Source organism: Diceros bicornis, chromosome 31 (assembly GCF_020826845.1).
Source record: "Diceros bicornis minor isolate mBicDic1 chromosome 31, mDicBic1.mat.cur, whole genome shotgun sequence".
NCBI classification, from domain to species: domain Eukaryota; kingdom Metazoa; phylum Chordata; class Mammalia; order Perissodactyla; family Rhinocerotidae; genus Diceros; species Diceros bicornis.
Window position 1 is genome coordinate 108,741 of NC_080770.1, and position 26,646 is coordinate 135,386.

The following is a 26,646-nucleotide window of genomic DNA, read 5'->3' on the forward strand; positions in this document are numbered from 1 at the left end:
CATGCCTCGCTGCCACACCCCATGGGTTCTCAGAGAACATTAATCGAGTAAAGGGGTAGTCGGAAATCAAAGGTCACCAAGCAGAGCTCTTAAAGGGTGACTGCATATGTACGACAGCGCCTGAGCCTGGGAGCTTGTGACTCTTGGACGGACATTGCAGTGCTGGTTGAGCTAGAGCTCCTGGGCCTGGTGCATGGACGGGGCCGGACAGCCCCCCAGAACTTGGCTCCAGTCAGCCTAGGGAAGGATTGCTCTCTGACCCCCACCTCTGCCCCTGAGCCCTAGACCCCGGGGCCAGACTCCAGGAAACAACCAGAGGCCTCCTGCTGCAGGTGGGTGTGGCTCTCAGAGTGGTCACTTGGGAATTGGCTGTCTCTGGCCGCTGGGGCCTTTACTTCACCCTGCCAGCCCCCTAGGCTTCACTCCCCTTTCTCCACATCCCTACCCCACTGCCCTCCAGGTTCAGGATTCTAGGGGGTGCATCTCCACCGAGGGCATCTGTGGGGTCTGTCCTCACCAGGGGTTCAGACTCAGCCCCTGGGGCAAGGCCCCCAGGCTGGGCCCCAGTGAGGGGTGCAGTGAGCATTCCGGAACACAGCCTGGGCCAGGTGGGGAATCCAGCTCTGAGACCAGCTCTGCCTCAGGCTCCCAGATAAGAGAAGGCAGGGAAGAGACAGAAAGGGAGAGCACAGGCCCATGCAGACACCGCATCTGGGGCGTCTGGCTTGGCCTGGCCAGGTGTGAGGAAGGAAGGAGCAGGAAGGCACCCTAGCGCTTGGGTCTGCGGCGGCCAGTGCCCGCCCTGGGGTGACCCCACTTCACCACCAAGCAGTGAGCGGGTCAGAGGCAAAGCCCCCGGACGGGAGTCCTGGGAGGGAGGACACTCCTCCCCGCAGAGTGCTACAAGCATTAGCTTGGAGCCGTTGGCCTGGAGCCGTCTGGGGGGATACGAAGCGGCGGGGCCGTGGTCACGAGGCGGGGGGTCGGGGGGGGGGGCGAAGGGACGACGACACGAGTTGACCCCGCCGCCCTCCGCCCCCAGCATGGAGGCCCGCGCCACCGCCGCCCGAGAGCTGCTCCTGGCCGCGCTCGAGGACCTGAGCCAGGAGCAGCTCAAGCGCTTCTGCCACAAGCTGCGCGACGCGCCGCTGGACGGCCGCAGCATCCCGCGGGGGCGGCTGGAGGGCGCGGACGCCGTGGACCTCGCCGAACAGCTCACCCAGTTCTACGGGCCAGAGCCCGCGCTGGACGTGGCCCGCAAGACCCTGAAGAGGGCGGACATGCGCGACGTGGCGGCGCGACTCAAGGAGCAGCGGCTGCAGCGTGAGCACGGGGCGGGGGTCGCCGGGGTCCCTGCGCCTCGGTGCCCTCCCTCCTGGGCGGAGTCCGGGCCAGAGGCCGCCCTCCCTCCCACTCCCCCGGAAGAGTCCCAGCGCGCCTCGGCCCGGGCGCGCTTCATTCACAAATTCGCGGGCCCCCGGGCTCGGGTCCTGGGTGCTCTTGAGGGTGGCCCCGGCCCCCGACTGCGCCCCCGGCCCCCGCACATTCGGCGGGGCCTCACCTCAGGTCTCCCTTCCAGGGCTCGGCCCCAGCTCCTCGGCGCTGCTCTCCGTGTCCGGTAGGTCCCTCCCGGTGGGAGGCGCAGGCCCCGAGCTGCCGGGGCCCTTCAGCCCCAGGCGTGGAGCACGAGTGTTCTCAACGCCACCTGGAGGTTCCCGACAGCTGGTCCCAGGGAGCAGCGGGCGTGGGAAGGCCAGCGGGGGACGGGGGAAACTGAGACCTGAGCGGGGGGGGGGGGGCACCGGGTGCACGAGGGTCGGCTGACACAGCCTGCCACATCCTCGTCCCTCTGTCCGCCTCTCCTCCGCCTCTCCCCCTGACCCCAGAGTACAAGAAGAAGTACCGAGAGCACGTACTGCAGCAGCACGCCAAGGTGAAGGAGAGGAACGCCCGCTCGGTGAAGATCAACAAGCGCTTCACCAAGCTGCTCATCGCGCCCCAGAGCGCCGCCCCGGGGCCCGAGGCGCTGGGGCCCGCGGAGGAGCCGGAGCCGGAGCGCGCTCGGCGCTCGGACACGCACACCTTCAACCGCCTGTTCAGCCGCGACGAGGAGGGCCAGCGGCCGCTGACCGTCGTGCTGCAGGGCCCGGCGGGCATCGGCAAGACCATGGCGGCCAAGAAAATCTTGTACGACTGGGCGGCGGGCAAGCTGTACCACGGCCAGGTGGACTTCGCCTTCTTCATGCCTTGCCGCGAGCTGCTGGAGCGACCGGGCACCGGCAGCCTGGCCGACCTGATCCTGGACCAGTGCCCCGACCGCAGCGCGCCCGTGCGGCAGATGCTGGCGCAGTCCGAGCGGCTGCTCTTCATCCTGGACGGCGCGGATGAACTGACGGCGCCGGGGCCCGCCGACGACGCGCCCTGCACGGACCCCTTCGAGGCCGCAGGCAGCGCGCGGGTGCTGGGCGGCCTGCTGAGCAAGGCGCTGCTGCCCAATGCCCGCCTGCTGGTGACCACGCGCGCCTCGGCCCCGGGGAGGCTGCAGGGCCGCCTGCGCTCCCCGCAGTGCGCCGAGGTGCGCGGCTTCTCCGACAAGGACAAGAAGAAGTACTTCTACAAGTTCTTCCGGGACGAGTGGAGAGCGGAGCTAGCCTACCGCTTCGTGAAGGAGAATGAGACGCTGTTCGCGCTGTGCTTCGTGCCCTTCGTGTGCTGGATCGTGTGCACCGTTCTGCGCCAGCAGCTCGAGCTCGGCCAGGACCTGTCGCGCACCTCCAAGACCACCACGTCGGTGTACCTGCTTTTCATCGCCAGCGTCCTGAGGTCGGCGCCCGCCGCCCACGGGCCCCGGGTGCAAGGCGAGCTGCGCAAGCTGTGCCGCCTGGCCCGCGAAGGCGTCCTCGGGCGCAGGGCGCAGTTCGCCGAGAGGGACCTGGAACGACTGGCGCTTCGCGGCTCCAAAGTTCAGACGCTGTTTCTCAGCAAGAAGGAGCTGTCGGGCGTGCTGGAGACCGAGGTCACCTACCAGTTCATTGACCAGAGCTTCCAAGAGTTCTTCGCCGCGCTGTCCTACCTGCTGGAGGACGAGGAGGCTCCCGGGGCGCCAGCTCGCGGCGTGAGAACGCTGCTGCGGAGGGACGCGGAGCTGCGCCACCACCTCGCGCTCACCACGCGCTTCCTCTTCGGACTGCTGAGCGCGGAGCGCATGCGCGACATCGAGCGCCACTTTGGCTGCGTGGTTTCAGAGCGCGTGAAGCAGGACGTCCTGGCGTGGGTGCAGGACCAGGCCCAGGGCCGCCCCACGGCGGCGCCAGAGGGGCCTGAAGAGCCCGTGGAGGGCACTGAGGAGCCAGAGGAGGAGGCCGAGGAGCTCAACTACCCGCTGGAGCTGCTGTACTGCCTCTACGAGACGCAGGAGGGCGCCTTCGTGCGCCAGGCCTTGCGCGGCCTCCCCGAGCTGGTGCTGGAGCGAGTGCGCTTCAGCCGCATGGACCTGGACGTCCTGAGCTACTGCGTCCGCTGCTGCCCTGCCGGACAGGCACTGCGGCTGGTGAGCTGCGGACTGGCCACTGCACGGGAGAAGAAAAAGAAGAAGAGCCTGATGAAGCGGCTGCAAGGCAGCCTGGGCAGCAGCTCGTGAGTCTCCAGGGCAGGGCTGCACTCTTTCGCAGGCTTCTGTGTGGGGCATGTGTGCCAGTGCACGCCTGTGCACCTGAGTGTCCGTCTGGACGTGGGAGATGTCCGGACCTGATGTCTGCTCCCCTAGACGAGAGGCAGGACTTTATGGCTGATTTGGCTCACTCCTTGCAAGGCAGCCTCCCAGCGGCCAACTTCGCCAGGGTGTCCTCACCATGCCCACCCCCAGCTGTCCACATCCAAGACAGACCTCCTAGCTTGGCATGTGGCCACGGCCCAGCAACCCCCTTCCCATTATGCTTTCTCATAATATGTTCTGGAATACACCACGCCTGCTGTGCCCTGACCCTTTGCATCTGCTGTTTCCTCCACCCAGAACATGCTGTTTGCTACCTATCCTCAAAGCCTGCCCAGGCTTCCCCAGCTGGCCTGGGACCCCTTTGGCCCCAAAAGTGCCCCATGGACCACTGTCCACCATGACATCTGTCCGTGCCTGGCTCCTCCTCCAGACCCTCCACTCCACCAGGGCAAGGCTTGTGCCATTGTTTCTGTGCATTTAGCTCCAACCCCACGCCTGACCCAGGTGCTCAGCATCTGTTGAGAGTGAATGTCAGGATGTTGACAGGGTGGAGCAAGGACAGACCCACACTGGGAATGCGGGTGACACGCCCCCACTGGACTTATATACATGGCTCCAGTGGGGAGGTGCATGAGGCCACAGACGAGTGATTTCACTCTGGGTTTGCGGTGAAGGGGGTGGAGGAGTCCTGGCTCAGCTTGGGGTGGGGCCGAGGCAGCTCTGACACCTCAGCACCATAAGAAGCAGCCCTCTTTAGGAGGGAGGGCATGGAAGGGGCCGGGTGGACGTCACTTTCCTCTCTCCCGCAGCTCTCAAGCCACCAGGGGAAGACCCCAGGCCTCTCCGCTGCGCCCACTCTGCGAGGCCATGACTGACCAACAGTGTGGTCTGAATAGCTTGACGTGAGTGACCGCACCCCCAGCCCTTCCCCTGGAAGGCACGTAGAGCAGGATCCCTTGGCAGAGAGAGGTGTGGCCCTGTCTGGGGATGGCTGAGGGGACAGGCTGAGTCTGTGGCCTCTGGTGTCCTGTGTTGGGGTAGACAGGCTCTGCCCACACAGAGCAGAGGAGGGAAGAGGGGCTGGGAGCAGGGTCCCCATCACCAACTTAGGTGCCAGTTAGGAAGGAGGGTTTGGCCCTGGTTTGAGTGGACATCGAGGTGCAGCTAAGCCTTCTGGGAGAGGGATAAAGAAGACCAGAATGTATTTTCCTTCCAAAAGAAGGCCGCTAGGTGCTGTTGGAAATGGCTGGGTGGTCCCTCTGGATTCTTAGAAGCAAGGGAGGAAGGTGTTCAGGGCACAGGCTCGGAGGCCACGCTGCCTCCCTCTGGCCCTCAGGCCATCGGGCTGTTGGGCTGTCTGAGCAGCAGGTTCCTCCCCTGTGAAATGGAGCCAGTAGATTCTACCTCAGAGGGTTGGTGTGAGAAGTAATAAGGAACGCAGGTACAATACTTAGTACACAACAACTTTCCAATTATCACCAAGTAAACAGAAAGTAAGAAAAATTATAGCATCTAGTACTGATGGGTGATATAGGGATGGTCATCCGTAGATGGTGACCTGGTAACGCAGCTGGTGTGGGGGCGTTTCCAGCAACCTGGAGATGATCATAGGGAGCCACACAGGTGGTCGGCACATCTGGCCCATCAATTCTACGGCTGAACTAAATGCACGAAGATGTTCCTCGCAGCATTACTTATAATGGCTGAAAAAGTAGAAACTACACAACTGCCCAGTGTTAGGGACCCGCTAACTAAATAAGTGCTGACTGCCCCCCCCGAAGAGGATGGGCAGTAAACATGTTGAGAGCAGGGTCTGCCAGGGCTCGTCAGACAGCTGTAGGGAACAATGTCCTGAGGGAAAGTGAGCGCAGCCCTGCAGGTGCACACATGGTCATGGCCCCCCAGGGACACATGGTGACAAAGGGCAGGGGAAGCTCTGGAGCCCACACAGCTCCTAAACCTCAGCCCGCGAGCCGGGCAGTTTGCATAATCAGGATGTAGTGAGGTGGCCAAGGGGCCTGCAGGCAGACCCGTGTGCTTCTTGACCACAGGTTGTGCCGCTGCAGACTGGCTGACTCGGTCTGCCGAGACCTCTCTGAGGCCCTGAGGGAGGCCCCCGCCCTGATGGAGCTGGGCCTCCTCCACAACGGGCTCAGTGAGGCGGGCCTGCATGTGCTGAGTGAGGGCCTGGCCTGGCCCCAGTGCCGGGTGCAGACGCTCAGGTGAGGCCTGGCCTGGGAGGAAGTGAGGGAAGGACTGGCCCCCCAGTAGTTCCTGAGGTCAACCTTCCCCCCAGGGTGCAGCAGCCTGGCCTCCAGGAAGCACTCCAGTACGTGGTGGGTGTGCTCCGGCACAGCCCGGCACTGGCCACCCTGGATCTCAGCGGCTGCCAGCTGTCGGGACCCGTGGTGACCCACCTGTGTGCGGTCCTGCAGCAGCCAGGATGCCGCCTGCAGACCCTCAGGTGGAAGCAGGGGCAGGAAGGGTGCTGGGTTGGGGTGGGTATGTAGGGGCTTCCCCTGACCCTGAAGAGGAGCCCCTCCCAGGGCCCTCCTGAGTGATGGCTCCCAAACCCAGCCCCCAAAGGCCCACCCTCCAAAGCCCTGACCCCAGCCCTTGGCCTCGACTGCTCTGCCAGACCAAATGTCCATCCGCTATCTGGTGCCCCGGCCAGTGTGGGCCAGAGATCCCGACTCCCCTTTACTCTCCCCAACTGGCCACCTTCTGTCACTGTGTGCCCCATCACGGCCCCCATCGCTGCCCTGTCACTGCCTCCCCCCAGCCCTGGCCTCCTCCTCCCCAACCTCCCCCTTCTGTCCTGTGCACGTGGCTGCAGTCTGACCTCCGTGGAGCTGAGTGAGCAGTCACTGCAGGAGCTGCGGGCTGTGAGGACGGCAAAGCCGGGCCTGGTCATCACACACCCTGCGCTGGACAGCCACCCCGAGCCTCCCGAGGGATTCAGCAGTGCCCTCTGAGGTCCTGAAGGCCAGAGCAGGCCAGGAGTACTCAGTCAGCCCTGTGGGGTAGACCTCCCCATTCCAAGGGCAGGAGCATGCTGCTCTCAGCTCTGGGCAACTCTGTGGAGCCTGGGGGCCTGGACAGGCAGGTAGGAGGCCCAGACAGACAGGCCCCTCACCTGGTCCTGGACAGGCCCTGGGAAATGCCCTTCCACCCACACCGTGGGAACAGGTCATAGCTTTGTCCTCCACGCCCAGGGACTCCTCCCCTAACCCCCTTCCTCTCCTGGGACCCTCCAGCCGCCCCCCATGCAGACACCCCCACACAACGAGAATGATGCTGAGAGCACCCAGTAACTGAGCACCTGCTGTGTGTTGGTGACCCCTTTGCTGATCCCATCCCTGTCCGCGGCATGGGCCCCAACAGCCCTATACTCTGCCCCTGGCCACAGGGGTCAAGCAGGGGCTGACCCTTGACCGAAGGCAGGCAGGTCACTGTCCCTCCCCAAGATTTTGGCCCTGGCCTTCGAGTGAAGTCATCCTGAGGCTGTGTGGTCAGAGCCCAGAGGCGTCCACTCCCTGTCTAAGGTCTGCGGGGGCGGCGACCAGGGGAGGGAGAGGTGGAGCAGTGGCCCCCGGCTCTGGGTGGAGCTGGGATGGCACAGGGGTGGGCCGCCCCCCGTGCACTGATAATAAATTCTTCCTTGGATTCTTTTCTGTTGGTTTCTGTTGCACTTGGCCAGGCGTCGTACGTAACAGGAGCTCATAAGTCTTTCCTTCGGTCCCCAACCCACCTGCAGTCCTGCCTCACAGATGGGGAATCAGAGGCTCAGGGAACAGCCTGACTGCAGGGAGGAAGCCCTGAGGCAAGGCTGGGCCTTGAGGGACAGGGCCAGCAGTGGACAACCCCCACATCCTCACGTCTTCACTGCTGGGCCCGCCGGCTCGTTCTCCTCCTGTGGGAGGGAACCTGGGAGTCAGCCCCTTCACTTCCCAGGGGCAGTTGTTCCCTTCCAGAATCCACTTTCAAGGCCCATCATTCATCCCACACACAGACACAAATCCTGCCCTCCTGGAGCTGGCATTCGAGGCTGGAGGACAGACAGCACACAGGTGCAGGGAGGGCCGGCAAAGCTGCAGAGGACAGTGAGGCGGGCCGGAGGGGCCGGGGGAGAGCAGCCCAGCGCCTCCTGTTACACTGAGGGCGCAGCATCTGGGAAATCTAACTGAGGACCGAGCATCTGAAGACAGGAGGAGGTGAGGGATCAAGTCCCAGGGACATCCCAGGACGACCGTCCCAGACACCGGACTAGCAAGGCGAAGGCCAAATAGGGGGGTCTCATTTAGCTTGGCTGCTGCAACAAAACACCACGGCCTGGGGGTCGTCAACAGCAGACGTTTGTTCTCACAGCCCGGAGGCTGCGAGCCCAAGGGCAAGGTGACAGTGTCTGGGGAGGGCTGCAGAGGGCTGGCTGTCTTGTCGCTATGTCCTCCTGGGAAAGCGAACCAGCTAGCTCTCTGGCCTCTTCTTATAAGGATACTAATTCCACTCTTGATGGCTCTTGACCTAATTACCTCCCAGAGGCCCACCTCCAAATGCCATCACATTGGGGATTAAATTTCAACGGATGGATTTTGGGGGGACACAAACGTTCGGTCCATACAGGGAGCACGCCTGGGACATTGCAGAAGCAGCAAGGAAGCAGGGAGGCTGCAGGGGAGGTGGGGAGGGGGCTGGACGCCCACTGCTTGTGCTCCAGGTGAGGGGGGCACCACAGCAGGCTTCTGAGCAAAAGGCCTGGTCTGACCTAACTGCTGTTGGGTGGCTGTGTCTCTAAGTTAACAAGGCCTGTAGAGGGCAGAGCAGAAGCAGGGAGCGTCCACAACGCTAGATGGCCTGGTCTCAGAGGTCACAGTGGGGACAGCGAGAGCAGGCACACCCTGGAAGGTGGGGCCAACAAGACTTGGGACAGATGGGGTGTGGAGTCGCCATCGCCTGCGCTGGGGAGGGGGCAGGAAACGCAGGTTTCGCGGGACACATTGACCCTGAGTGTCTCTGGCTGGACCGAGTGGTCAGAGCACGGGCATTTGGTTCAGGCTAGGGCGCCAGCGACAAAGCCGTGACAGGCTGGGGCCTACCGTAGAGTGTCCAGGCAGGCATGTGAGGAGATGGGTGCCGGAGACCAGAGTGTCCAGAGGGGCAGGTGGGGAGATGGGAGGCGGAGACCAGAAGAGGGTGGGGCCGGAGCAAAAGGAAGGAGCGTCTCCAAGAGGAGGGCCGCCTGCGTCACCTCTCCTAAAGGGGGGCGCGGGAGCTCACGGAGAGGGAGGAGCCGAGACGGGAGGGGGCAGGCCAGACAAGGCCCCGCCCCTTCAGATCCACCCTTGAGACTTTCTCGTGGCCGAAGTCCGCGCTGTGCTTCTCACCACGGGTTCGCGCACCGGACGCACCAGGTCCACAGACGAGCCCACGCAGTCTCGCGGGTGGGGACGCTGGGGGAGGCAGCCGGTGCCACCCGCCCGGCGGGCCCCGCCTCCGGCCTGAGAGGCGTCTGGCCCCGCTCCGCCGTCCCGCCCTGGAAGTAGGGGGGGTGTCCAGCTGACCCGCTCTAGGGTGGCGGTCCAGTTGCCCTGCCTTAGGGGTGGGGGGGTGTCCGGTTGCCCCGCCCTGCGACGCCGGGGGGCGGGGACCGCGGGGCCTTCCGGCTACACCGCACCCCAGGCCACTTCCCCGTCCGGCCCTGGAGGGGTAGCGCCGGCCGGGCTGGCGCCGAGGGACACGGCAGGGCCGCGGTGAGCTCCAGAGACGCGGCCGGCGACCTGCCCGCGTCCCGCAGCCTGCCCCCCGAGCCCCGGCTCCTTCCTCGGCCAGCGCGGGCCTCTGGCCTCCGCAGCCCTCCCCCCGCCCCGACCCACCCGCGCCCCCAACAGGGCACGTTGACCTTGAGGACGAACTTCCCCTAGGCTGAAGCCAACTTCCCACCAACAGGGCGGGGTTCGTGGGGGTGCGGCCTGGGGAGAGCTGGAAGGGTTAGGATTGAGGTCCTCCAGCCGGAGTCTGGGGACTCAGCTGGGTCTCTGGAGATCAATGTTAGGGGATTCGAGCATCTCTGAGGGTGGAGGTGTTTCCTGGGGAGGCTTGAAAGCGGCGCTCTGGAAAATCAGGACTGCCTAGGTGGGTCCACTTCCCCCACCATCTGTCGGTGGCATCAGCCGAGTTCCAAGGGGGCTATGGGGGCTTAGAGACAGAGAGGGAGGCCCAGCCAATTGCTGGGGCCCCTGACCTCCGACTTTTCCAGGCCACTGTGCTGAGCAAGCCTTTCCATGGAGGATGCCAGCGAGGACCCCACCACATTCACTGCCCATTCTCTGCCCAGTGACCCCCGGCTCTTGGCTGCTGTGACCAATGTGTACCTGGGCACACGTGTGTATCACGATACACTCCATGTGAGTGGCGTGTACAATGGGGCTAGGGGGGACACGCACCGGGCCATTCTGCCCAGTCCCCTCAACGTCCGGCTGGAAGCCCCTGCAGGGACAGGAGAGCAGCTGACTGAGAGCTTTGTCCTGGACACTAGCACAGGTAGCCACCGTCTATCCTCCCCCCCAATTGTTCCAGGTGAGTGGGGGGACCAACAGCAGTCCCCTCCCTGCGCCCGCTAACTCGGGATGCCCGACTGGCAAAGGAAAGGAAGCCCGAGAGGTGGCCTTGCAAGTTGCCCTGTCTTCCTGTCTGCCCCTCCCCAGGCTCCTTCCTGCATGCCCTGGAGGGCCCCAGCTTCCGGGCCTCCCAGCGCATCTATGCCCACCGCACGCTGCCTCACGTCCTGGCCTTCAGTGTGTCCATCACCCGTGTGGCCGCAGGGAGCTGGCCCATCTCGGTGCTGCTGCGGTCAGCCTTTTCCCCAGAAAGCCCGGACCTGGACCTGTACCTGGGTCCAGACTTCCTGGGAGCCCGGTGAGCAAGGGGACAGGAGGAGGCTGGGCAGCCTGGGGAGGGAGCCCGTCCCTCAGACATGGCTGCACTCTCGCAGGTACCTGTATGGCCACACGCTCATCCCTGAGCAGCCTGGGGGGCTGCAGCAGGAGCTGCACATGCTGTGGACACCAGTGCCCCCAGCCCTGACCCTCGGGGAAGGCGAGGAGGACAGGACCTGGGAGTTCCTGACCGTGGTGGGTGGCAGCCAGGCTGAGGCCCGGGCCTGCCTCGCCGAGGCCCTGCAGCTGCAGGCCGGGGGTGCTCTGTACACTGCCCACACCCAGGCCTGGGCCCAGCTCTGGGCAGGCTGTGGCCTGGATGTGGTGGGGCCCCTGCCCCTGCGCCAGGCCCTGCGTGGTGCCCTCTACTACCTGCTCAGCGCCCTGCCCCAGCCCGGGGCCCCAGGATACATCTGCCACGGCCTCAGCCCTGGGGGCCTCTCCAATGGGAGCCGTGAGGAATGCTACTGGGGCCACGTCTTCTGGGACCAGGTATGCACCATCCAGCCTCAACACGCACCTGCCACAGGGCGAGCAGCATGTGGGTGTGGAGGGTCCTGTGGCTAAGGGCACAGGCACAACTGCTGCCTCTGCCCTCCCTGGAATGGGGGCTTTGGTTGAGGAAGCACAGGGGCCATGGCAGAAGGGAAGGCTTCCTGGAGGAGGTGGTGTCTCTGCTGAAGGATGTGTAGGAGTTTGGTGGAAGAGAGTGGTTCAGAGCTGAGAGAGCACGTGGCATCAGGCCAGGGCAAGGGCGGCCCTCACTGAGGCAGGAAGAGCAGTTGTAGAGGGGGCTGAGGGAGCCACGGAGACTTTAATTGGGGAGTGACAAGGACAGAGGTGTGTTCTGGAAAGACCCTCGTGGCTGCCCAGTGGAGTGTGGGTGGAGGAGGGTGAAGCCTCGGATAGGAGTGGGGGCCAGGAGAAGCTGGGACTTGGTCTCTGATGGGCATGGCGGGATCAGCTGATGCCCCGAGAAGCCGGTGCTGTGGGCCACTTTACAGGCGAGGCTCAGAGGCGCTGAGGCGTTCCCTAAGTCAGGCAGCCGGTGAGCGACGGAGCAGGCTCCCCGCAGGCTGCCCACGCCCAGATTCTGGCCTGAGCTGCTGGGCGGACCCAAATGCCCGCTGGAAAGGTGAAGCGCTGGGCTGAGGATGAGGAGCATCTGGGCTGGAGACTGGGACAGAGTGGGCAGGTGGGGAGGGTCCAGGACAGACCCGGGTGGGCAGCAGAGGAGGAAGCTGGAAGGAGGCTGCGTGGAGGCCCGCCAGGGCAGGACGTGGGCAGGTGGGGAGAGCGGAAGAGGTGAGAGACCCGAAACAGGGACCCTGCGGCTGTGTCTCAGGATCTCTGGATGTTCCCGAATGTCCTGCTGTTCCACCCAGAGGCCGCAAGGGCTCTCCTGGAGTACCGCATCCGGACGCTGGGCGGGGCCCTGGACAACGCCCGGACCCTGGGCTACCAGGTGAGGGGGACCTGGACACCCACCTTACAGGGCCCCCACTCCCCTCCTAGGCCTGCACCCCTCACCCCAGGCCCCCTCTCTGGGTGGGGCTGGGACGTCCTGGATGCTCATGGGGGCTCAGCAGCATCCCCCTGTCTGCACCGTACAGGTGGGAACAGCCTGGCTGGGTCCCAGCTAGGGTCCCCTTACTGCCCTGCCCCAGGGTCAGCACACAGTGTAAACTGGGCAGAAGCCACCTGGCCATGGTGGGGACATACAGTGGGCACTCAGAGCCACAGGCCCCCATGAGGGCCCCCAGAACAGATGGCGCCCCCTTCTCTATCTGCCCTCCCCAGCTGAAGGCTGAGAACACGGGGAAGTAGGTGGGCTACCCCTGGCCCCCAAGAACAGAGTTGAGTCTGCTCCAACCCCCCAACCCCTCAGGGAGCCAAGTTTGCCTGGGAGAGCACGGGCTCCGGCCTGGAGGTCTGCCCTGAGGACATTTATGGGACCCAGGAGGTCCACATCAACGGGGCAGTGGTGTTGGCCTTCCAGCTGTATTATCACGCCACCAAGGTGAGGTGTCACGGTGCCCACCAGGCGTGACCACCCACCCGGTGGGGCCACGCTCACCCACCCTGCTGGAACTTCCTGTTTGGGGCCAGTCCTGTGAAGCATCCTGGAGCCAGGTCTTCATTTCTGGGCCCTCGGAAGGGTGGGCATTGGCAAGAAATGTGGTGACCGGTGGGAGCTAAAGTCACGGAGGCCATGGCTTCTGTCCCACCATCTCTTCCTCCCCCAGGACCTGCAGCTCTTCCAAGAGGCTGGTGGCTGGGACGTGGTCAGTGCTGTGGCTGAGTTTTGGTGTAGCCGTGTGGAGTGGAGCCCAGAGGAGGAGAATTACCACCTGAGGGGTAAGGGCATGCGGGGGCAGGTGGCCAGGGGAGAAGGAGGGGGGATGGTCATGGAGGCAGGGAGCATGGGCAGAGGGGGTGGATGGTCATGGGGGGGTGGTCATGGGGGGAAGAAGGATGTGCATGGGGGAGGGCAACGGGGGAGGGGTATGGTCATGGGGGGAGGGCATATGTCACGGGGGAGTGGATGATGGGGGGAGGGCAGACGGTCACAATGAGGGGGCAGGTGGATGCTTCTGGATTCGGTGTGTGATTTTGGCACCCAATGCTGCCAGCCCCACGCTGGCTGCTGGCATCAGGGGCAGGTCCCTGAGACCCAGATTTATGTGCCCAGGAGTCATGCCCCCCGACGAATACCATGCAGGAGTCAACAACTCCGTGTACACCAACGTCCTGGTCCAGAACAGGTCAGACCCAAGACCCTGGCCCGCCTCCATCCTGCGGGGGCCAGCCGGGAGTGCTGCGACTGCAGCCCCTTTCCCCACTCCACCCCCAGCCTGCGCTTTGCTGCGGCCCTGGCCCAGGACCTGGGTCAGCCCGTCCCCAGCCGGTGGCTGGTGGTGGCTGATAAGATCAAGGTGCCCTTTGACCCGAAGCGGAACTTCCACCCTGAGTTTGATGGGTACCAGCCTGGTGAGTGGACGCAGGGCTCCTTCATGGCCTCTTCTCCACTCCCTCAAAGACTGTGTCCGCCCCGATGCCCCCCTCTCTCTCTCTCCCTGCTCTCCCCCTTCCCGTCAGAGCCGTCCCCGCCCTCCCCCTCCCTTCCCCATCAGCAGCGCCTGCCCCCCCAGGAGAGGAGGTGAAGCAGGCAGATGTCGTGCTGCTGGGGTACCCTGTCCCCTTCCCCCTGAGTCCTCAAGTTCGCAGGACAAACCTGGAGATTTATGCGGCTGTGGTATCCCCCCGGGGCCCCGCCATGACCTGGGTAAGGAGACTGTGGGGAGTGGGCGGTGGTGCTCATGGCGCCCGGCCCTGTCCCACTGGCCTCAGTCTTCCCTTGCCACACAGGGGGCCTCACCCCAGCGTGTCCTCTGACCTCTGACCCCAGAGCATGTTTGCCGTGGGCTGGATGGAGCTGAAGGACCCTGGAAAGGCACGTGACCTCCTGGAGAGGAACTTTGCCAACATCACCGAGCCCTTCAAGGTCAGCCTGGTCACCCACACGCTGACCGTGCCTGCCTCCTGCTCAGGCCCCCTGGGTGGTGGGAGGGGGAGCCCAGCCTCAGGGGTCACAGCAGGGTCGTGCCCTGGCAATTCCTGCCTGACCTCGGGCCCTTCTAGAAGCAGAGGAACGGCCTCAGGAGAGCAGGTGTCCTGGGGTCCCGGCACTGACTGCCCTGCCCTCTGCAGGTGTGGACGGAGAATGCAGACGGGTCGGGCGCCGTGAACTTCCTGACCGGCATGGGGGGCTTCCTGCAAGCAGCGCTCTTTGGTTTCACGGGGTTCAGGTGAGTTCAGTGGCCAGCAGAGGGCAGTCACCGGCCCCCACCTGCCCTTCTCGCAGAACTTCCCCTCCCACCAGGATTACCAGGGCCGGGGTGACCTTCGACCCCATGTGTCCAGCGGGCGTCTCTGGAGTGTGCATCTGGGGCATCTCCTACCAGGGGAGCAAGCTTGACTTCTCCTTCTCCAAGGACACTGTGACAGTCGAGGTCACAGCCCCCACAGGGCCCGGGGCCGCCCCGCTGGAGGCTGAGCTGTGGCCATCACTGGCTCGGCTCCCCCTGCCCCCAGGTAGGCAGCCACACCCAGACTCCCCCAGGGGTCTGGGGCATGCGACTCCCAGGGTAGCCCACTGGGTGTGTGCCCTCACCCCCAGGATGCCCCCTCTCCCTGCAGGACACAAGATTTCCTTTCCCTGTTCAGCTGGCCGGATACAGAGGTCACTCTCATAGGAAGCTGGGGCAGCAGGTTTGCTCCAGGAGTTTCCTGCAAGAACTTTTTGAAGACCTTAGAGGCCTGCTCCAGAGCCCACAGGACCGCCTGTGGACACTCTTGGGCCCTCCAGCCCCACCGAGTCCCTCACCAGATGCTGTCCTGGCACTGCCCCTAAATGACCAGGGCTGTTGGCTCCAGGGATGTTCTTGGGTCCTTCCCTCTGGCCACTCCCTCTGCAGGTGCCCTTCTTCGATGCCCTCTTGGCCTGCCATCCCCCTCACCCACCCTGCCCCTGGCAGCCAGGCGCGCGGGCTCCAGGGAAAGTCTGGATTCTGTGGCCTGAGGTTCACGACAGTCTTCCTCTCACCTGAGCCCCTCCCAGCCTAAGCCCCCTTGATGAGCGGCTTCCCTATGGCCTCCCACAGCAGCCACATCTGGATCTGCTGTCCCTCAGTGCCCCTTCCCCAGGACGCCACAGGACAGGGCTGGGGAGAGGCTCTGCTGAGAAGGCAGAGGAGGGCACAGTCCTCCATGAGGAGGACGGCAGGACGAGGGCATTGGGGAGGGGACTCAGTCCCTGCAGGACTCTCAATTGCAGCTTCACCACAAAGGAACTTTCTGTATCACACAACTGAGCATCAGGCATGGCTGAGTATAGGTGCTCTTGGGCTGTCACAGAGACCGCATCCTCAGTCCTTGGCTCCTGTGGCCGCTGGGCCACTTCAGTCAGGTTGGATGGCCTCCGTCACATGCCTTTCCTCAGTCGGGAAGGGAGGGGGTGGGATGTGGAGCAAGACCCTTCATCTTCCCTCTGACCAGCCAGAAGGACGGGCAAGTGTGCATGGCTTCAAGGCCACGGCCCTGGGCCCATCTGTCCTGTGCAGGCTGCCTATGGCCAGAGGCTCTGCCCAGGTCTCCTGGGGCTTCAGGCCCTCGGTTGGCATGTCCAGCTTGGGTCCTCCGGGGTGTCCCAGGAGTGAGGGGAGATGGCACCTGCCGCTGAGCAAGGTGGTGAGGAATTAAAATTTGGTGCTGGGAGAAGCTCTCTCCTCCTGAGAGGATTGTGCAGCAGAGAGTGTGTCCCTGCTGCCGGTGGGAGGGGCAGTAACTTGCTCACTAGAGCAAGCAGGCGTCCGGTCCCTGGTGTCAGCAGCTCCCACCCTCCTTGGCTCCAGCAAACCGCTGTTCTCTGCTCTGCGAGAAGCAGACACCAGGCAGAGGCACTGTCTGGACGAAGCTGCATGCGGGAGAGAGAAAGGAGGTGGGTGGAGGCATCGGGGGCCCCAGAGCCGTGTTGCTTCGGAGAGCAACATGGGGGACAGAGCATGGCCTCCGAGGAGTGTGGCCACGTTGCAGACCAGCATGCATGTCACTGACGGCTACCCGAGGGCCTATGACCTCGGGGAATGCAGCCAGCGTCTTGGTGGGGCTTGCCGAGGCACCCACAGGCTCTCTCTCAACTGCTGGCTATGTAGCAGAGGCCCCGGCAGGTCTGGTAAAGCAGAGCATGGCGGCCGGGGACTGTCCCTGTGGAGCAGACACTAGCCCTGGAGCCAGACATGGGTGCAGGCCTAGGTGGGGTGGCAGGTGGCCCTGCACCCACAGGACTGGTGTAGCCTAATATTTGCTGCCTGGGCAGGCCACGTGCATGCAGCCACCTGTGGGCATAGTGGGCGACCCTCTGAGGGGCCGGGGCAGGGTGGCAGTGCATGTGTGCTGGCATGGCTGGTCAGGGGCCTGTGGCATCCAATTGCCTAAAGCTGATCAGGGTCCCTCAGCCTGCCCAGGAGACAGCCTGAGCAGGGAGGGCTGCTGGTGACTTTCCCCATGCCTGGCTTGACCACACGCTTTCTATCCTTGGCACCTGGGCATGGGCCAGACAACGTCTGCTCCCCTCACCAAATCTGGGAACTGGCAGACCATCCCGTGCCTGGGGAAATGTACCCAGCCACACGGAGGCCGACCCTGCTCCCAGCCTCTGTGCCCAGCGTGGTTTGGTCCCTTCTTGGGCCAAGCCTGGAGCTCAGGGGTGGCATGCTGTCTCCATCCTGGTCCAGGCACTGGCACACTGCCCCGTCCTCTGTCCAGTGTGGGCCCGGCACCCTCTCTGCTGGCACCCTGGACACAGCTGGGCCAGCGGCTAGGTGGGAGTTGTCTGGGGGCTCCAAGTAGAGCTGTTAGACAGAGACCCCCACCCCTAGCCCAGGCAGAATGAGCAGGAGTGGGGAGGGAAGGCACCCTGGGTGGGGTGCTCAAAACTCTGAGCTGCCCTGTGGTTAAGGCCCTGCAATTAGCTTGCCCTGTCATTGGCCTGGCCACAGCAAGGCCCAAGGGGCCTCACCCCAGCCACACAGGGTGTGTGTATCTGTTTAGCAACCCCCTTTGCCATGCTCTGCTGGTTCTGGCCGGGGCGGGCACAAGGGAGGTCAAATAATACAAGGACACGTACCTAGCACCAGAGACACTAAGAAGACCCTCACCCCCCAATTTCCTCCCTCTCTGCACAGTTGTGTGGGGGGGTGCGATCCTGTCACATGTGTATGATGTACATGTGCATGGATGACCACGTGACCATGCCTGTGTGCTTGTGTGTCTGTGTCCAGCCCCCCTGATCCACGAGGGAGGGAACCCACCGCGGAACCGATATGTCTCAGAATTCAAGGAACGCAGGAGTCACAGGACAGACAGAGCGACCCATAGAAGGAGGTCGTGCCCAACCCAGAGGAACCTGCAGGACGAGGATGAGAGAGCTCACTGGCTAGGGACTCCCACCTGACTTGTGTGCACACACATGCGTGCACACAGACTGGGGATGGGCACACACGTGGAATCAGGGAGGCACATCACACCCGTTCTGGAAGACAGGCCACTAAACCACAGCAGGCAGCAGAGACCAATGGAGTTCCCAAACTTGACCCTAAAATACTCAGGCGCCTCCGCCCCAGAAGCCACAGGCCACCCAGTGCCTGAGCGAAGGGAAAGTCGGGGCACAGCCAAGCAGACAGAAGGGGGTGTCCCTCCCGTCGACACTGGGGTCAGTCCACGGGGTTTGGCTGCAGTGGTCTCTAGCATAGCTCCCTCAGGAGGACACCCTCCCCCACCCCAGGAGGCACTTTTGGAACCAGGCACTTTTAATTGTGAAACGAGTCTGAGACTGGTGAGTGGGGAGGGAGGGTCTGGGGGTGCAGGGAGTTAGGGGATCAGAGCCACGGAGGTTGGAGTGCAGCCCCTGGGATCCAAAGGGGGTCTTCAGGGTGCCCAGGCGGGGGCGGTGGGCAGCAGGCCCTATAGTCGAGTTGGGCTTCCAGGGGGTCAGGATGGAGCCCCTGGGGCAGCACCCTGGGGACTGGGGTCCCTGGGTCAGGACGGGGACAGGGTGCAGCCCCTCAGTCATAGTCTGAGTCGTCGAACTTGGTGCTGAAGAAGGCAGCAGAGTCCTTGGCCAGCCGGGACAGGTGCAGGGCGCCAGTCACCACCAGTGCCAGGAGCAGCAGAGGGGGCACCAGGGTCCACATGGTGGCCAGGATGTTGTAGCACTTGGCTCTGGAGCCGAGACGCCGGGCTGCCTCCAGGTCTCCGGCCACCTTCTGGTCTCGGGCCTGCAGACCAGTGGCAGGGCCAGGTCTCTACACGCGCTTGGGGCCTGGGGTCCCTGCCTCCCCCACCCCAGGCAGCCACTGGGTCCACACCTTGGAGGGCCCGTGCTGGACCCAAAATCTGGATGGAGGGATGCGGCCTGAGGGGACATTGCCCTGACTTGACCCACTCCCTTCAGGGCCCCCAGATAAACACCTGGGCTTGGCCCTCAGCGGTGCCTTGGGTCTTAAGGGACCTCAGCCTAAGGTGAGGCTGGAAGGGGCCCCTGCCTCCTCCCACTCCAGCTGTGGACCCAGTGGCCATACCAGGCCAGCCTCCAGGGACTCTCTAGGTGGGGAGTCCTCTGGGGTGCTGAGAATCACCCCCCACCCCCTCCCAAACCCCTGCCCCACCACAGGAGCCAAGGTCTTTGTTCACAGGACCCTCAGCATGTGAAAATTCCCCATTTGATGAAAGAGACCCCCTTGGGTAAGCCCCCTTCGACTCTGCTCTCTTGGATGGACTAGACCCCCTTGAGGACAGCCCCTTTGTTTTTGTGAGCAGCACCCCCTTAGGAGAAGCCCGCATGAGCGGAAAAGCGCCCACTACCGCCCTGCCCAGGGAGCAGCCCCTCATAAGCAGCTCTCCTTGGAGACCCCCTTCTCCCCCTACTTGATAAGCAGCTCCCCAACGAGCCTCTAAGCCCCCCCTAACCAGCAACCCCCACAGAGACCCCACCCCTGCCCACACCTTGCACGCAGCGCCCCCTGAAACACTCTTGGGTCCCCTGGACAAACAGGCCCCTAGGAGGCACCCCGCCCGCCCACCTTGATGGAGTAGGCGAGCGCCAGGAAGCCAAGGCAGCACAGGTTCAGGTAGAGGGTGCTGAACATCGACCAGATCAGGTGGTCCCGAGGCGGGGGGCGCGGCGTCCCCAGCGCAAGGGCTGTGTGGGCGGCGCCGTCCGCCTTGCGGGGGGCCCGAGGGTCCTCGCGTGGGTACGACGTGTCCATGGGTTCCAGCGCCGTCTCAGCCTCGCGCAGACTCCACTCCGAGGGTGGGCGCCCCAGGCCGCTTATAGCGCCCGCCGCCCTCCCCCCGTCCCGCGGGCCGGCCAGCGCCGCTAAATATAACGACAAATGACAGCCTGGAGCCGGGCACGGGCCCGCCCGCCGCCCCGAGCCCCCCTCCCGGCCCCTGGCCCCTACGCGCGAAAGCCTCGATGGAAGGCTGCTGTGGGTGGGAGGGGGGCGTGCAGTGGCCGCGGACTCCCACCAGAACCCCTCCGTCCCTCAAGCCCCGCCCCAGGGAGCCCCCCCATCTAAGGCTGCTAATGGGGAGTGTGCGGTGGCTGCATACCAGCCGCGGGAGACCCCCAACTGCACACCCGCTCCCCTCACACCCCCAAAGGCTGCTGGCGGGGGTGTGTAGTGGCTGCAGACTCCCCACCGGAGCCCCCTCCCCAGCGGCCAAAAGGAGTTGGAGGGCCACCTCAGGGCCATGCGCGGGCGCGAGGCTACCTCAGCGTCAGGGAAGGGCTGGAGCCCCCCAGGCTTGTGCTCGGCCCCCTCCTCAGGACCAGGGCTGCTGGAACCCCAGCCCATCTGTTCCTAGAACTCAGCTCAGGCTCTGCCCACATCACCTTCTGGTCACCAGTGACCAGCCTGGGAATGCAAAAGTCCCTGCTGCCCTGCTAGTGGGAGGGGACCGGCCCCTGCAGGGTCAGTGCTCAGGAGAAAACAGAGTAGGGAGGAGGGAAGGCTGGAGGGGGGGGACGGGGGGGGGGGGGGGACGCGCGGGGAGGGGGGGGCCGCATGTGGGGGGTCAGTGGGAGGAGACCCGGGGACCAGCCATAAGGCTAACATGGCTGTCAGGCCTGCAGTGAGCTCTCCGTGCTCGCTATGGGGCCCACCCTCCTCCCTCACCGGCAGGCAGCTGCTTCTGCCTCCTTGACTGGTTCCTCCTGCCCTCCCCGGTCCAGAGATGTTGGGGGTGACTCAAGGCTGCTCCTGGTCTCATCCCCTCCTGAGGGCCCAGCAGCCTCTTGGCTGTAAGTAACTCACGTTGACATCCAAGGGCCAGACTTCACTCCCAAACCCCTGACTCACATACTGAAGTGCTGCTCCATGGAGGAGGCTGGTGGGATCTCCAGCCTAACTCTTCAACCAGAGACCTCGGGTTCCTCCCCCCAGACCTCCTGTCATAGTCAGTTGGGCTGCGATAACCAAGTACCACAGACAGGGTGGATCATAAACACCAGAAGTTTACTTCTCACAGTTCTGGAGGCTGGAAGTCGAGATCAGGGTGCCAGTGTGGACGGGTTCTGGTGAGACCCTCTTCCTGGTTGCAGATGGCCAACTCATCAGTGTCCTCACAAGGTGGAAGAGGCTAGGGAGCTCTGTGGGGGTCTCTTTTATAAGAACACTAATCCTTATCACGAGAGCTGCACCCTCACCACCTAATCACCTCCCAAAGCCCCCACCTCCTAATACTATCACATTGGCCATTAGCTTCAACACGGGAATTTGGGGGGACACAAACATTCAGTCCATCGCACCTCCTCTGCCCCATCTCTCCCAGCACAGGTGATGGCAACTCCACCCATCCAGCTACTCAGGCCAAAAAGGTTGGCTCACCCTGCCAGCTCTGCCGCCCGTACCAAGTCCATTTGGCCCCATCCTCCAGGGCATGTAGAATCTCAACCCCCACTGCAACCTCCGAGACCAAGCCATCCTCACCTCCTGCTGGATTAGCGGAGCCACCTCTTCTTGGCACTCTCAGTACTGCCCCAGAGTGATCCTGTTACAGCAGAAGACAGGTCATCTCCCGCCTGCTCAGAATACTGCAATGGCTCCCACCTCCTCCGAGGGAGATCCCAAGTCACCACAGTGGCTAACAAGGCCCTGCAAGGTTGCTCCAGGCCGTGGTCCCTGGACAGCAAACTGAGAAGGAGATTCGGGTGTAGGACGTTTAATAGCTCTAGGGGTCAAGCCCTGTGGAAGGGAAAGGAAGCAGGATGAGGCAGAGGAGAAGCTGAGCTGCACTGAGCCTCAACAAAGACGTCCAACCTCTCAGGAGCTCTGGAGCTTAGAAGGCCCTTCGGAGACATCCAGAGCAGAGGGAGGGGTCCAGGTCTTTACACCCCTGTGTTGCTCAGACGTTGGAAGCAGGATGCCCCCTCGAAGAAGGCGTGGCTCTGAGTGACACCACTTTCTTCAGTAGAGGCAGTTCCCAGGGACGGCTGCCCACTCTCCCACCAGCCGGAGGAGTGAGTCCTTTCTTCCTGAAGGTGGGTCTGAATGTGCATCATGGCATTGGCCATAGTCTACCCCATGAGCTACTCGCGTGGGCTTCTTCAGGTGGGTTCTGGGAGCGGCCCCTCCAGGCTCCCAGTAGGCTCCTCCTCCTGGGGGAACCTGGAAGAGGGAAGTGAGTGGAAGGAAACCTGCCTCCTGCAGCTGCAGCTGGTCTCAGGGCCATGCTAGTGCTCTTCGTTTCTCTCCAGAATCCATCCCACAGTCTCCTCGCCCTCAGCTATTACCCTGCTAGGCCCAGGAGGTGACTGCGTGATGTGACGCCTTCTCTGAGGCATCTAGGCCCTGGTCACCATGCCCTTCTTGGCGCGATGGCACTGCGCATGTCCAAAACTGGGCTCCATGTGGAGCAACAGCCCTCCCTTTTCTCCAGGGCCAGAGTCCAGTGGCCCTGCCTGTGACCCTCACGTGAGGACCCACAGGGCCTGAGTGGCATCCGGGGCAGTCAGGTCAACGTGCCTTGTTGTGTCACCTGACGGAAGCTTTCCCACTTTGGGAAATAGAACTTCTGAACTCAGAACCCAAAGTAGCAGGGATGGAGAGCGTGAATGCGCCAGTGGTCCGGGGGGTCCTGCCCTTGGGTCCTTGACCCCTGCCCACACAGCACCTGATAAAGGTCTTTGATCTGATGCCCACCCTTGGGGCCATCACCTCTGCTCTGCTCGGTCTGTCAGGCATCTTCAGGGTGGTGTGGGGTGGGGCGTGACTGGCAGACCCAAGCCCTGCTCCTGTCACTGGGTAGACATGATATGATGTGGGGCCCTGTGTAGCGGTCAACATGCTGAGCCCCTGGAGGTGCTGACTGAGGCCTGGGAACAGGGCGGGCAGCCACACCCAGAATACATGTCCTCTCTCTGGAGGGGGATGTCCAGTGAAAGTCACTGGCTTGCACCTCTGCCCATGGGGACCTTTCCCTCCCAGGGGTGTTCAGGCCACCCCTGAGGGGGCTGGAGTGGAGACTCCATCTGTGTCCAGCTTTCTCCTAACACTGAGCTGACCCATGGAGAACCAGGCTGGGAATCCTTCCTTTGCCACCATCTGGTCCCAAGGGGTTCCTCCTGCAGAACCAGGCGCCAGCAGAGCGACAGGCGTTGAGAAGCAGCGCTGGATGACACAGGGTCAGGACAACCTGCCTGTTTGATCTGGAGTGTTCCATTTCCATCCTCGCATGCATTGCTGCTGGGCCCACCTGACGCTCTGACTTAGTGGGTCTGACACAACCCTGCTGAGTTGGGCAGTTCTGCCACCAGGTCAGCAGGTGGCGCATATCCATCTTTAGAGACAGGATAGGAAAGACTGCCTTCACCAGATCCGCCTTCCGGGGCCTGTCCCCGTCGTGCCCCCACACGTGGGACACCATGGAGAGCGGCACCCCGAGCACTCCCAAGGCCCACCCTGGGGACCCGGCCCAACAGCTGTCTCCTGGAGTTAGGCCGCTGATTTTCGGGGCACATAACGGGGTGTGGGTGAGATATGGAGGGGACCCTGGCAGACCCGCCCCTCTGGATCTGGGAAGGACGCACTCGGAGGTGGAAGGGCTCGCGGTGCCCCTTCCCGGCCGACAGTGCAGACTTGGGTCCGGTGACGCCCACCCTGGCCCCAGTGGACAGGAGGGCCCCCATTCCCCAAGGGCAGCCATCATGAAGAGCGGTAACACAGCACTGTCACATAAAGTTGAGCTTTATTGAGTACAGGTGTAGACAGGTCTGTCTGTGCAAACTGCTATAGAAAGGGGTGGGGGTAAGGGGGCAGGGCCAACAGCCCCAGGATGCGGGGCCAGCAGGGACGGTGGGGATGGGGCCACAGCCATGGGCAGCTAGAAGTGGCCTCTGCCCTCCTGCATGGACTTTGTAGCTGTCTGGTAGAGGGTCAGGTTGGCAAATCCCAGAAGAACAATGAATCCAGTGGTCAGAAAGAGGCCCAAGACCAGGGCCCAGATGTTCAGATGGGGCCACAGCCATGGGCAGCTAGAAGTGGCCTCTGCCCTCCTGCATGGACTTTGTAGCTGTCTGGTAGAGGGTCAGGTTGGCAAATCCCAGAAGAACAATGAATCCAGTGATCAGAAAGAGGCCCAAGACCAGGGCACAGATGTTCAGGCACTTGGCAGTGGACGCATAGCTCTGGGCCCCAGTCACGTCGTCCACCATCTTCCGGTCCCTAGACTGGAGGAGAAGAGAGGTGAGAGGGACTTGGAAGGGTGCTGGTGAGAGCCAAGTGCTATGACTCAGGTCCTCCCCTGGCTGGTCCCTGCCCAGAGCAGCCTCCACCTGCCCTTCACCCACATGAGGAGCCGCCATCCCCGGCCCCTGAGCCTGAGCAGGACAGCGCCTGGTGGGCCCCCTCCCTGCTGGGGCCTCCATCTCCTTCCTCACAGCCTCAGCCTCTCCCCGAGGCCTCAGACTCCTCCTCCCTCTGCTCTGGCCCCCTCGCTGGCCACTCACCCCACCTTGGGGCAGGGTTTCCTGTGAGTCCCTTTGTTCTTTCTGAGAGAGCCTTGGAGCCACATCCCGAGTCTGAGGGATGTAATTTCTGGTTTGGTCAGTAAGGAAATCCCTGGTCCTGGGGACAAAGGCTGACCCTGGCCATCGCCATGCACCTCATGCAGCCTCATCGTGGCCTACACACACACACACACACACACACACACACACACACACACACACCAGGAGATACCCACACACCAGGCCTCCCCACACCCCAAGTGCCATCTCTGCAGGCTCACACACTTTCTGGAGCATCCCCCACCTTCACAGAGTAGGCAAATGCCACGAAGCCCAGGCAGCACCAGTTCATGAAGAGCGTGTTGAACAGGGACCAGACGATGTGGTCGGGCACAGCCGTCTCGCTGTGGATGTTGATCACAGTAGTCGTCATGGGAGCTGAGCTCTGGGGCGCCCCCAGCACTGACACCTCATGCTCCTCCTTGAGCATCTCGTAGGTCGGGGGGACGCCGGTGTGGGTGCCACTGACGAAGGTCTGGACAGTGCGGTTCATGGCGCCGGGACAGAGCAGTTGTGGGTGGGATACTGGATGGTGCTCAGTGGGCCGTCCCTTTGCCCAGTAGTTTCGATTTCTCCGAAGTTTCTTTTTCTTGCCTTTGGGGGAATTAGGAACTGGCTGGGCACCAGGAGGGTGGAACAAATGAGTGAGTGTCAAGTTACACCAGGGCGGGGTGGGAGGAGGGGCTGTGGTCTGAGGCGGGGCTTCCTGTCCCAGGCACTCAGGCCTGGTCCTGTCCCTGCTGACCCACCTCCTCCTTCAGGGTGTGGGACTTTCCCCAGCCTGGGAGTCACCCACCCTTTCCCCCAGCCCAGACCCAAGCCTGCTGCAGCCCCCCACTGTCCCCACGCAAGGCCCCACAAGGCCCTCATTCAGACTCCACACTGCAGGCCCAGAAGACGTCCCCCGCCCCCAGAGCCCACATCTGGGCTGTCACAGGCCCCCTCTCTGAAATCCGCTGTCCTTTTTTTTGTGCCTGTCTCTGCCTATCGATGGTAGGGCTATCGGCTAGAAATGCCTGGGGGTGCTCACCTGGCTCCTGTGAGCTTCCCATGGACATAAATCCCCTCTCCAAACCGTTGTTACCATGGACCAGCCCTTGTGGTCCTTATTATGATTGCATGACGCTCTTCAACAATAACCATCAGGAAATGTGGAAGAAAAAAGTTTATTACTTACAAGTCTTGCAGTGTACAACGCACGCCCGGGGCCACACAGCAAGGTCGTGGGTAGACAGAGACATGGAGCGGGGTCCAGGCTGGGGTCTAGGGTTCCCGGGGCTCACTCTTTATTGCTGAATTTAGAACATAAGAGTGGGAATTTAAAGCACAGGAAGACAAAGACACAAAGAAAAACAAACAAGCAGCCCAAAGACCAGCTATCTAAATCAACCAGAATCTCTAAAACAAAGGATCATCATGGGGGGCCCGGAGTGGAGGGGTGCCCTGGCTCTTTATCTAGCTCAGTGGCTGGCAAAGTGTTGATTCCAGACAGACTTTCTTGAGCGGATGCCTCAGCAATTAAGACTGAAGTCAGGCACTTGCCTCAAGAAGAAAGCCCGCTCTCCAGGCTTCACAACTCTTCGTGGTGCTGAGTCCATGCTCCAGGTGGGGTTGGGTGTTTCCTGGTTGCAGGTCAGGACCCAGCAGCTGTGTTGCCTGCCCCCTAGGAGCCTTCCAGGCCCTCTCACCAGGGTGCCCCAGGAACAAGAACACTGGGCACTCTGTGAGGTGAGGAGGCGGCTGTGGGGGGAGACAGGACGACTCGGGGGCATTTGGCAGCAGCTCCGGAGCACAGGGCCAGCATCTCCGTGCAACCCCACCCTCCTCCTCCCTCCTGTCCCCCATCATTTCCCATGGGTGTTGTTGGGGTGGCGACAGGAGGAAGCTCCAGCGTTGGCAGGATGGCTCCTGGGCTGGAAGGCTTGTGCCCCCTTCTCTGGGAGAGGTTCAGGTCAGCTCAGTAGCCAGGACACAGCTCCATTTAAGACAGAAGGATCAGGTTGTTCTCGTTGTTGTCTGCAGTCCTCACCAGAGGAACAGGCTGTGGGAGGCCAATGGCCAGGCCTGCACTGTCCTGTTAGGAGCTGTCGCCTTTACCTGCTGGCCCCGTTGGGTCAAGGCTCCCAGACCAGCCTCCAGCTGCCCCAGTGGCTCTCACACCACCCAGAGGTCTGGGTCTCCCACTCTGGGGCCTCCTCCAGGTCTCCAGGTTCTGATCATTTCAGCCCCTTCCCTTGGTTCCCCTCAAGGGTGTGCGGGGAATTTGATACCCCAAAATGTGTCTCTTTACCTTGATTATTTTTAAGAATAAAAGTCTCTGAAAGTAAGTTTGATTTTCCCCCTAACTGCCTAAAAGAATTTAAGAT

General features: G+C 62.9%; 4 protein-coding genes across 4 annotated transcripts; 2 read left to right on the forward strand and 2 right to left on the reverse strand.

The window, feature by feature from the left end:
- Window positions 1-1,043: 1,043 nt before the first annotated feature.
- On the forward strand, window positions 1,044-6,690 carry NLRP6 (NLR family pyrin domain containing 6). Its single transcript, XM_058527669.1, has 7 exons — window positions 1,044-1,323; window positions 1,580-1,618; window positions 1,887-3,636; window positions 4,525-4,617; window positions 5,767-5,937; window positions 6,012-6,179; window positions 6,552-6,690. The coding sequence occupies exons 1-7, from the start codon at window positions 1,044-1,046 to the stop codon at window positions 6,688-6,690; spliced, it is 2,640 nt and encodes an 879-aa protein (XP_058383652.1).
- Window positions 6,691-9,327: 2,637 nt separating this feature from the next.
- On the forward strand, window positions 9,328-15,930 carry PGGHG (protein-glucosylgalactosylhydroxylysine glucosidase). Its single transcript, XM_058526037.1, is given in 15 exon segments — window positions 9,328-9,465; window positions 9,972-10,255; window positions 10,420-10,630; window positions 10,707-11,142; window positions 11,922-11,964; window positions 11,967-12,115; window positions 12,539-12,670; window positions 12,897-13,008; window positions 13,343-13,415; window positions 13,505-13,641; window positions 13,803-13,936; window positions 14,060-14,155; window positions 14,362-14,459; window positions 14,534-14,745; window positions 14,851-15,930. Coding segments are annotated over 14 exon segments (2,148 nt in total). The 5' UTR covers window positions 9,328-9,465; window positions 9,972-9,996; the 3' UTR covers window positions 14,907-15,930.
- A 1,950-nt stretch (window positions 15,931-17,880) lies between these two features.
- Window positions 17,881-19,556, reverse strand: IFITM5 (interferon induced transmembrane protein 5). Its single transcript, XM_058526036.1, has 2 exons — window positions 19,293-19,556; window positions 17,881-18,488 (listed from the first exon to the last, which is right to left on the reverse strand). Exons 1-2 carry the CDS (start codon window positions 19,476-19,478, stop codon window positions 18,276-18,278), a joined length of 399 nt encoding a protein of 132 aa, XP_058382019.1. The 5' UTR covers window positions 19,479-19,556; the 3' UTR covers window positions 17,881-18,275.
- A 4,173-nt stretch (window positions 19,557-23,729) lies between these two features.
- LOC131395478 (interferon-induced transmembrane protein 1-like) lies at window positions 23,730-24,914 on the reverse strand. The gene is made up of 2 exons (XM_058527336.1): window positions 24,525-24,914; window positions 23,730-23,941 (listed from the first exon to the last, which is right to left on the reverse strand). The coding sequence occupies exons 1-2, from the start codon at window positions 24,771-24,773 to the stop codon at window positions 23,747-23,749; spliced, it is 444 nt and encodes a 147-aa protein (XP_058383319.1). The 5' UTR covers window positions 24,774-24,914; the 3' UTR covers window positions 23,730-23,746.
- Between the last annotated feature and the right edge of the window lie 1,732 nt (window positions 24,915-26,646).

Excerpts from the sequence above, each read along its gene's own strand:
- IFITM5 (XM_058526036.1), bottom strand. The coding sequence starts at position 19,478 with ATGGACACGTCGTACCCACGCGAGGACCCTCGGGCCCCCCGCAAGGCG. Across the intron at positions 18,489-19,292 it reads CGCTCGCCTACTCCATCAAG|GCCCGAGACCAGAAGGTGGC; the intron begins GTGGGCGGGCGG and ends ACTGGTCTGCAG.
- LOC131395478 (XM_058527336.1), bottom strand. The coding sequence starts at position 24,773 with ATGAACCGCACTGTCCAGACCTTCGTCAGTGGCACCCACACCGGCGTC. Across the intron at positions 23,942-24,524 it reads CATTTGCCTACTCTGTGAAG|TCTAGGGACCGGAAGATGGT; the intron begins GTGGGGGATGCT and ends CTTCTCCTCCAG.
- NLRP6 (XM_058527669.1), top strand. The coding sequence starts at position 1,044 with ATGGAGGCCCGCGCCACCGCCGCCCGAGAGCTGCTCCTGGCCGCGCTC. Across the intron at positions 4,618-5,766 it reads TGTGGTCTGAATAGCTTGAC|GTTGTGCCGCTGCAGACTGG; the intron begins GTGAGTGACCGC and ends TCTTGACCACAG. Across the intron at positions 5,938-6,011 it reads TGCCGGGTGCAGACGCTCAG|GGTGCAGCAGCCTGGCCTCC; the intron begins GTGAGGCCTGGC and ends CCTTCCCCCCAG.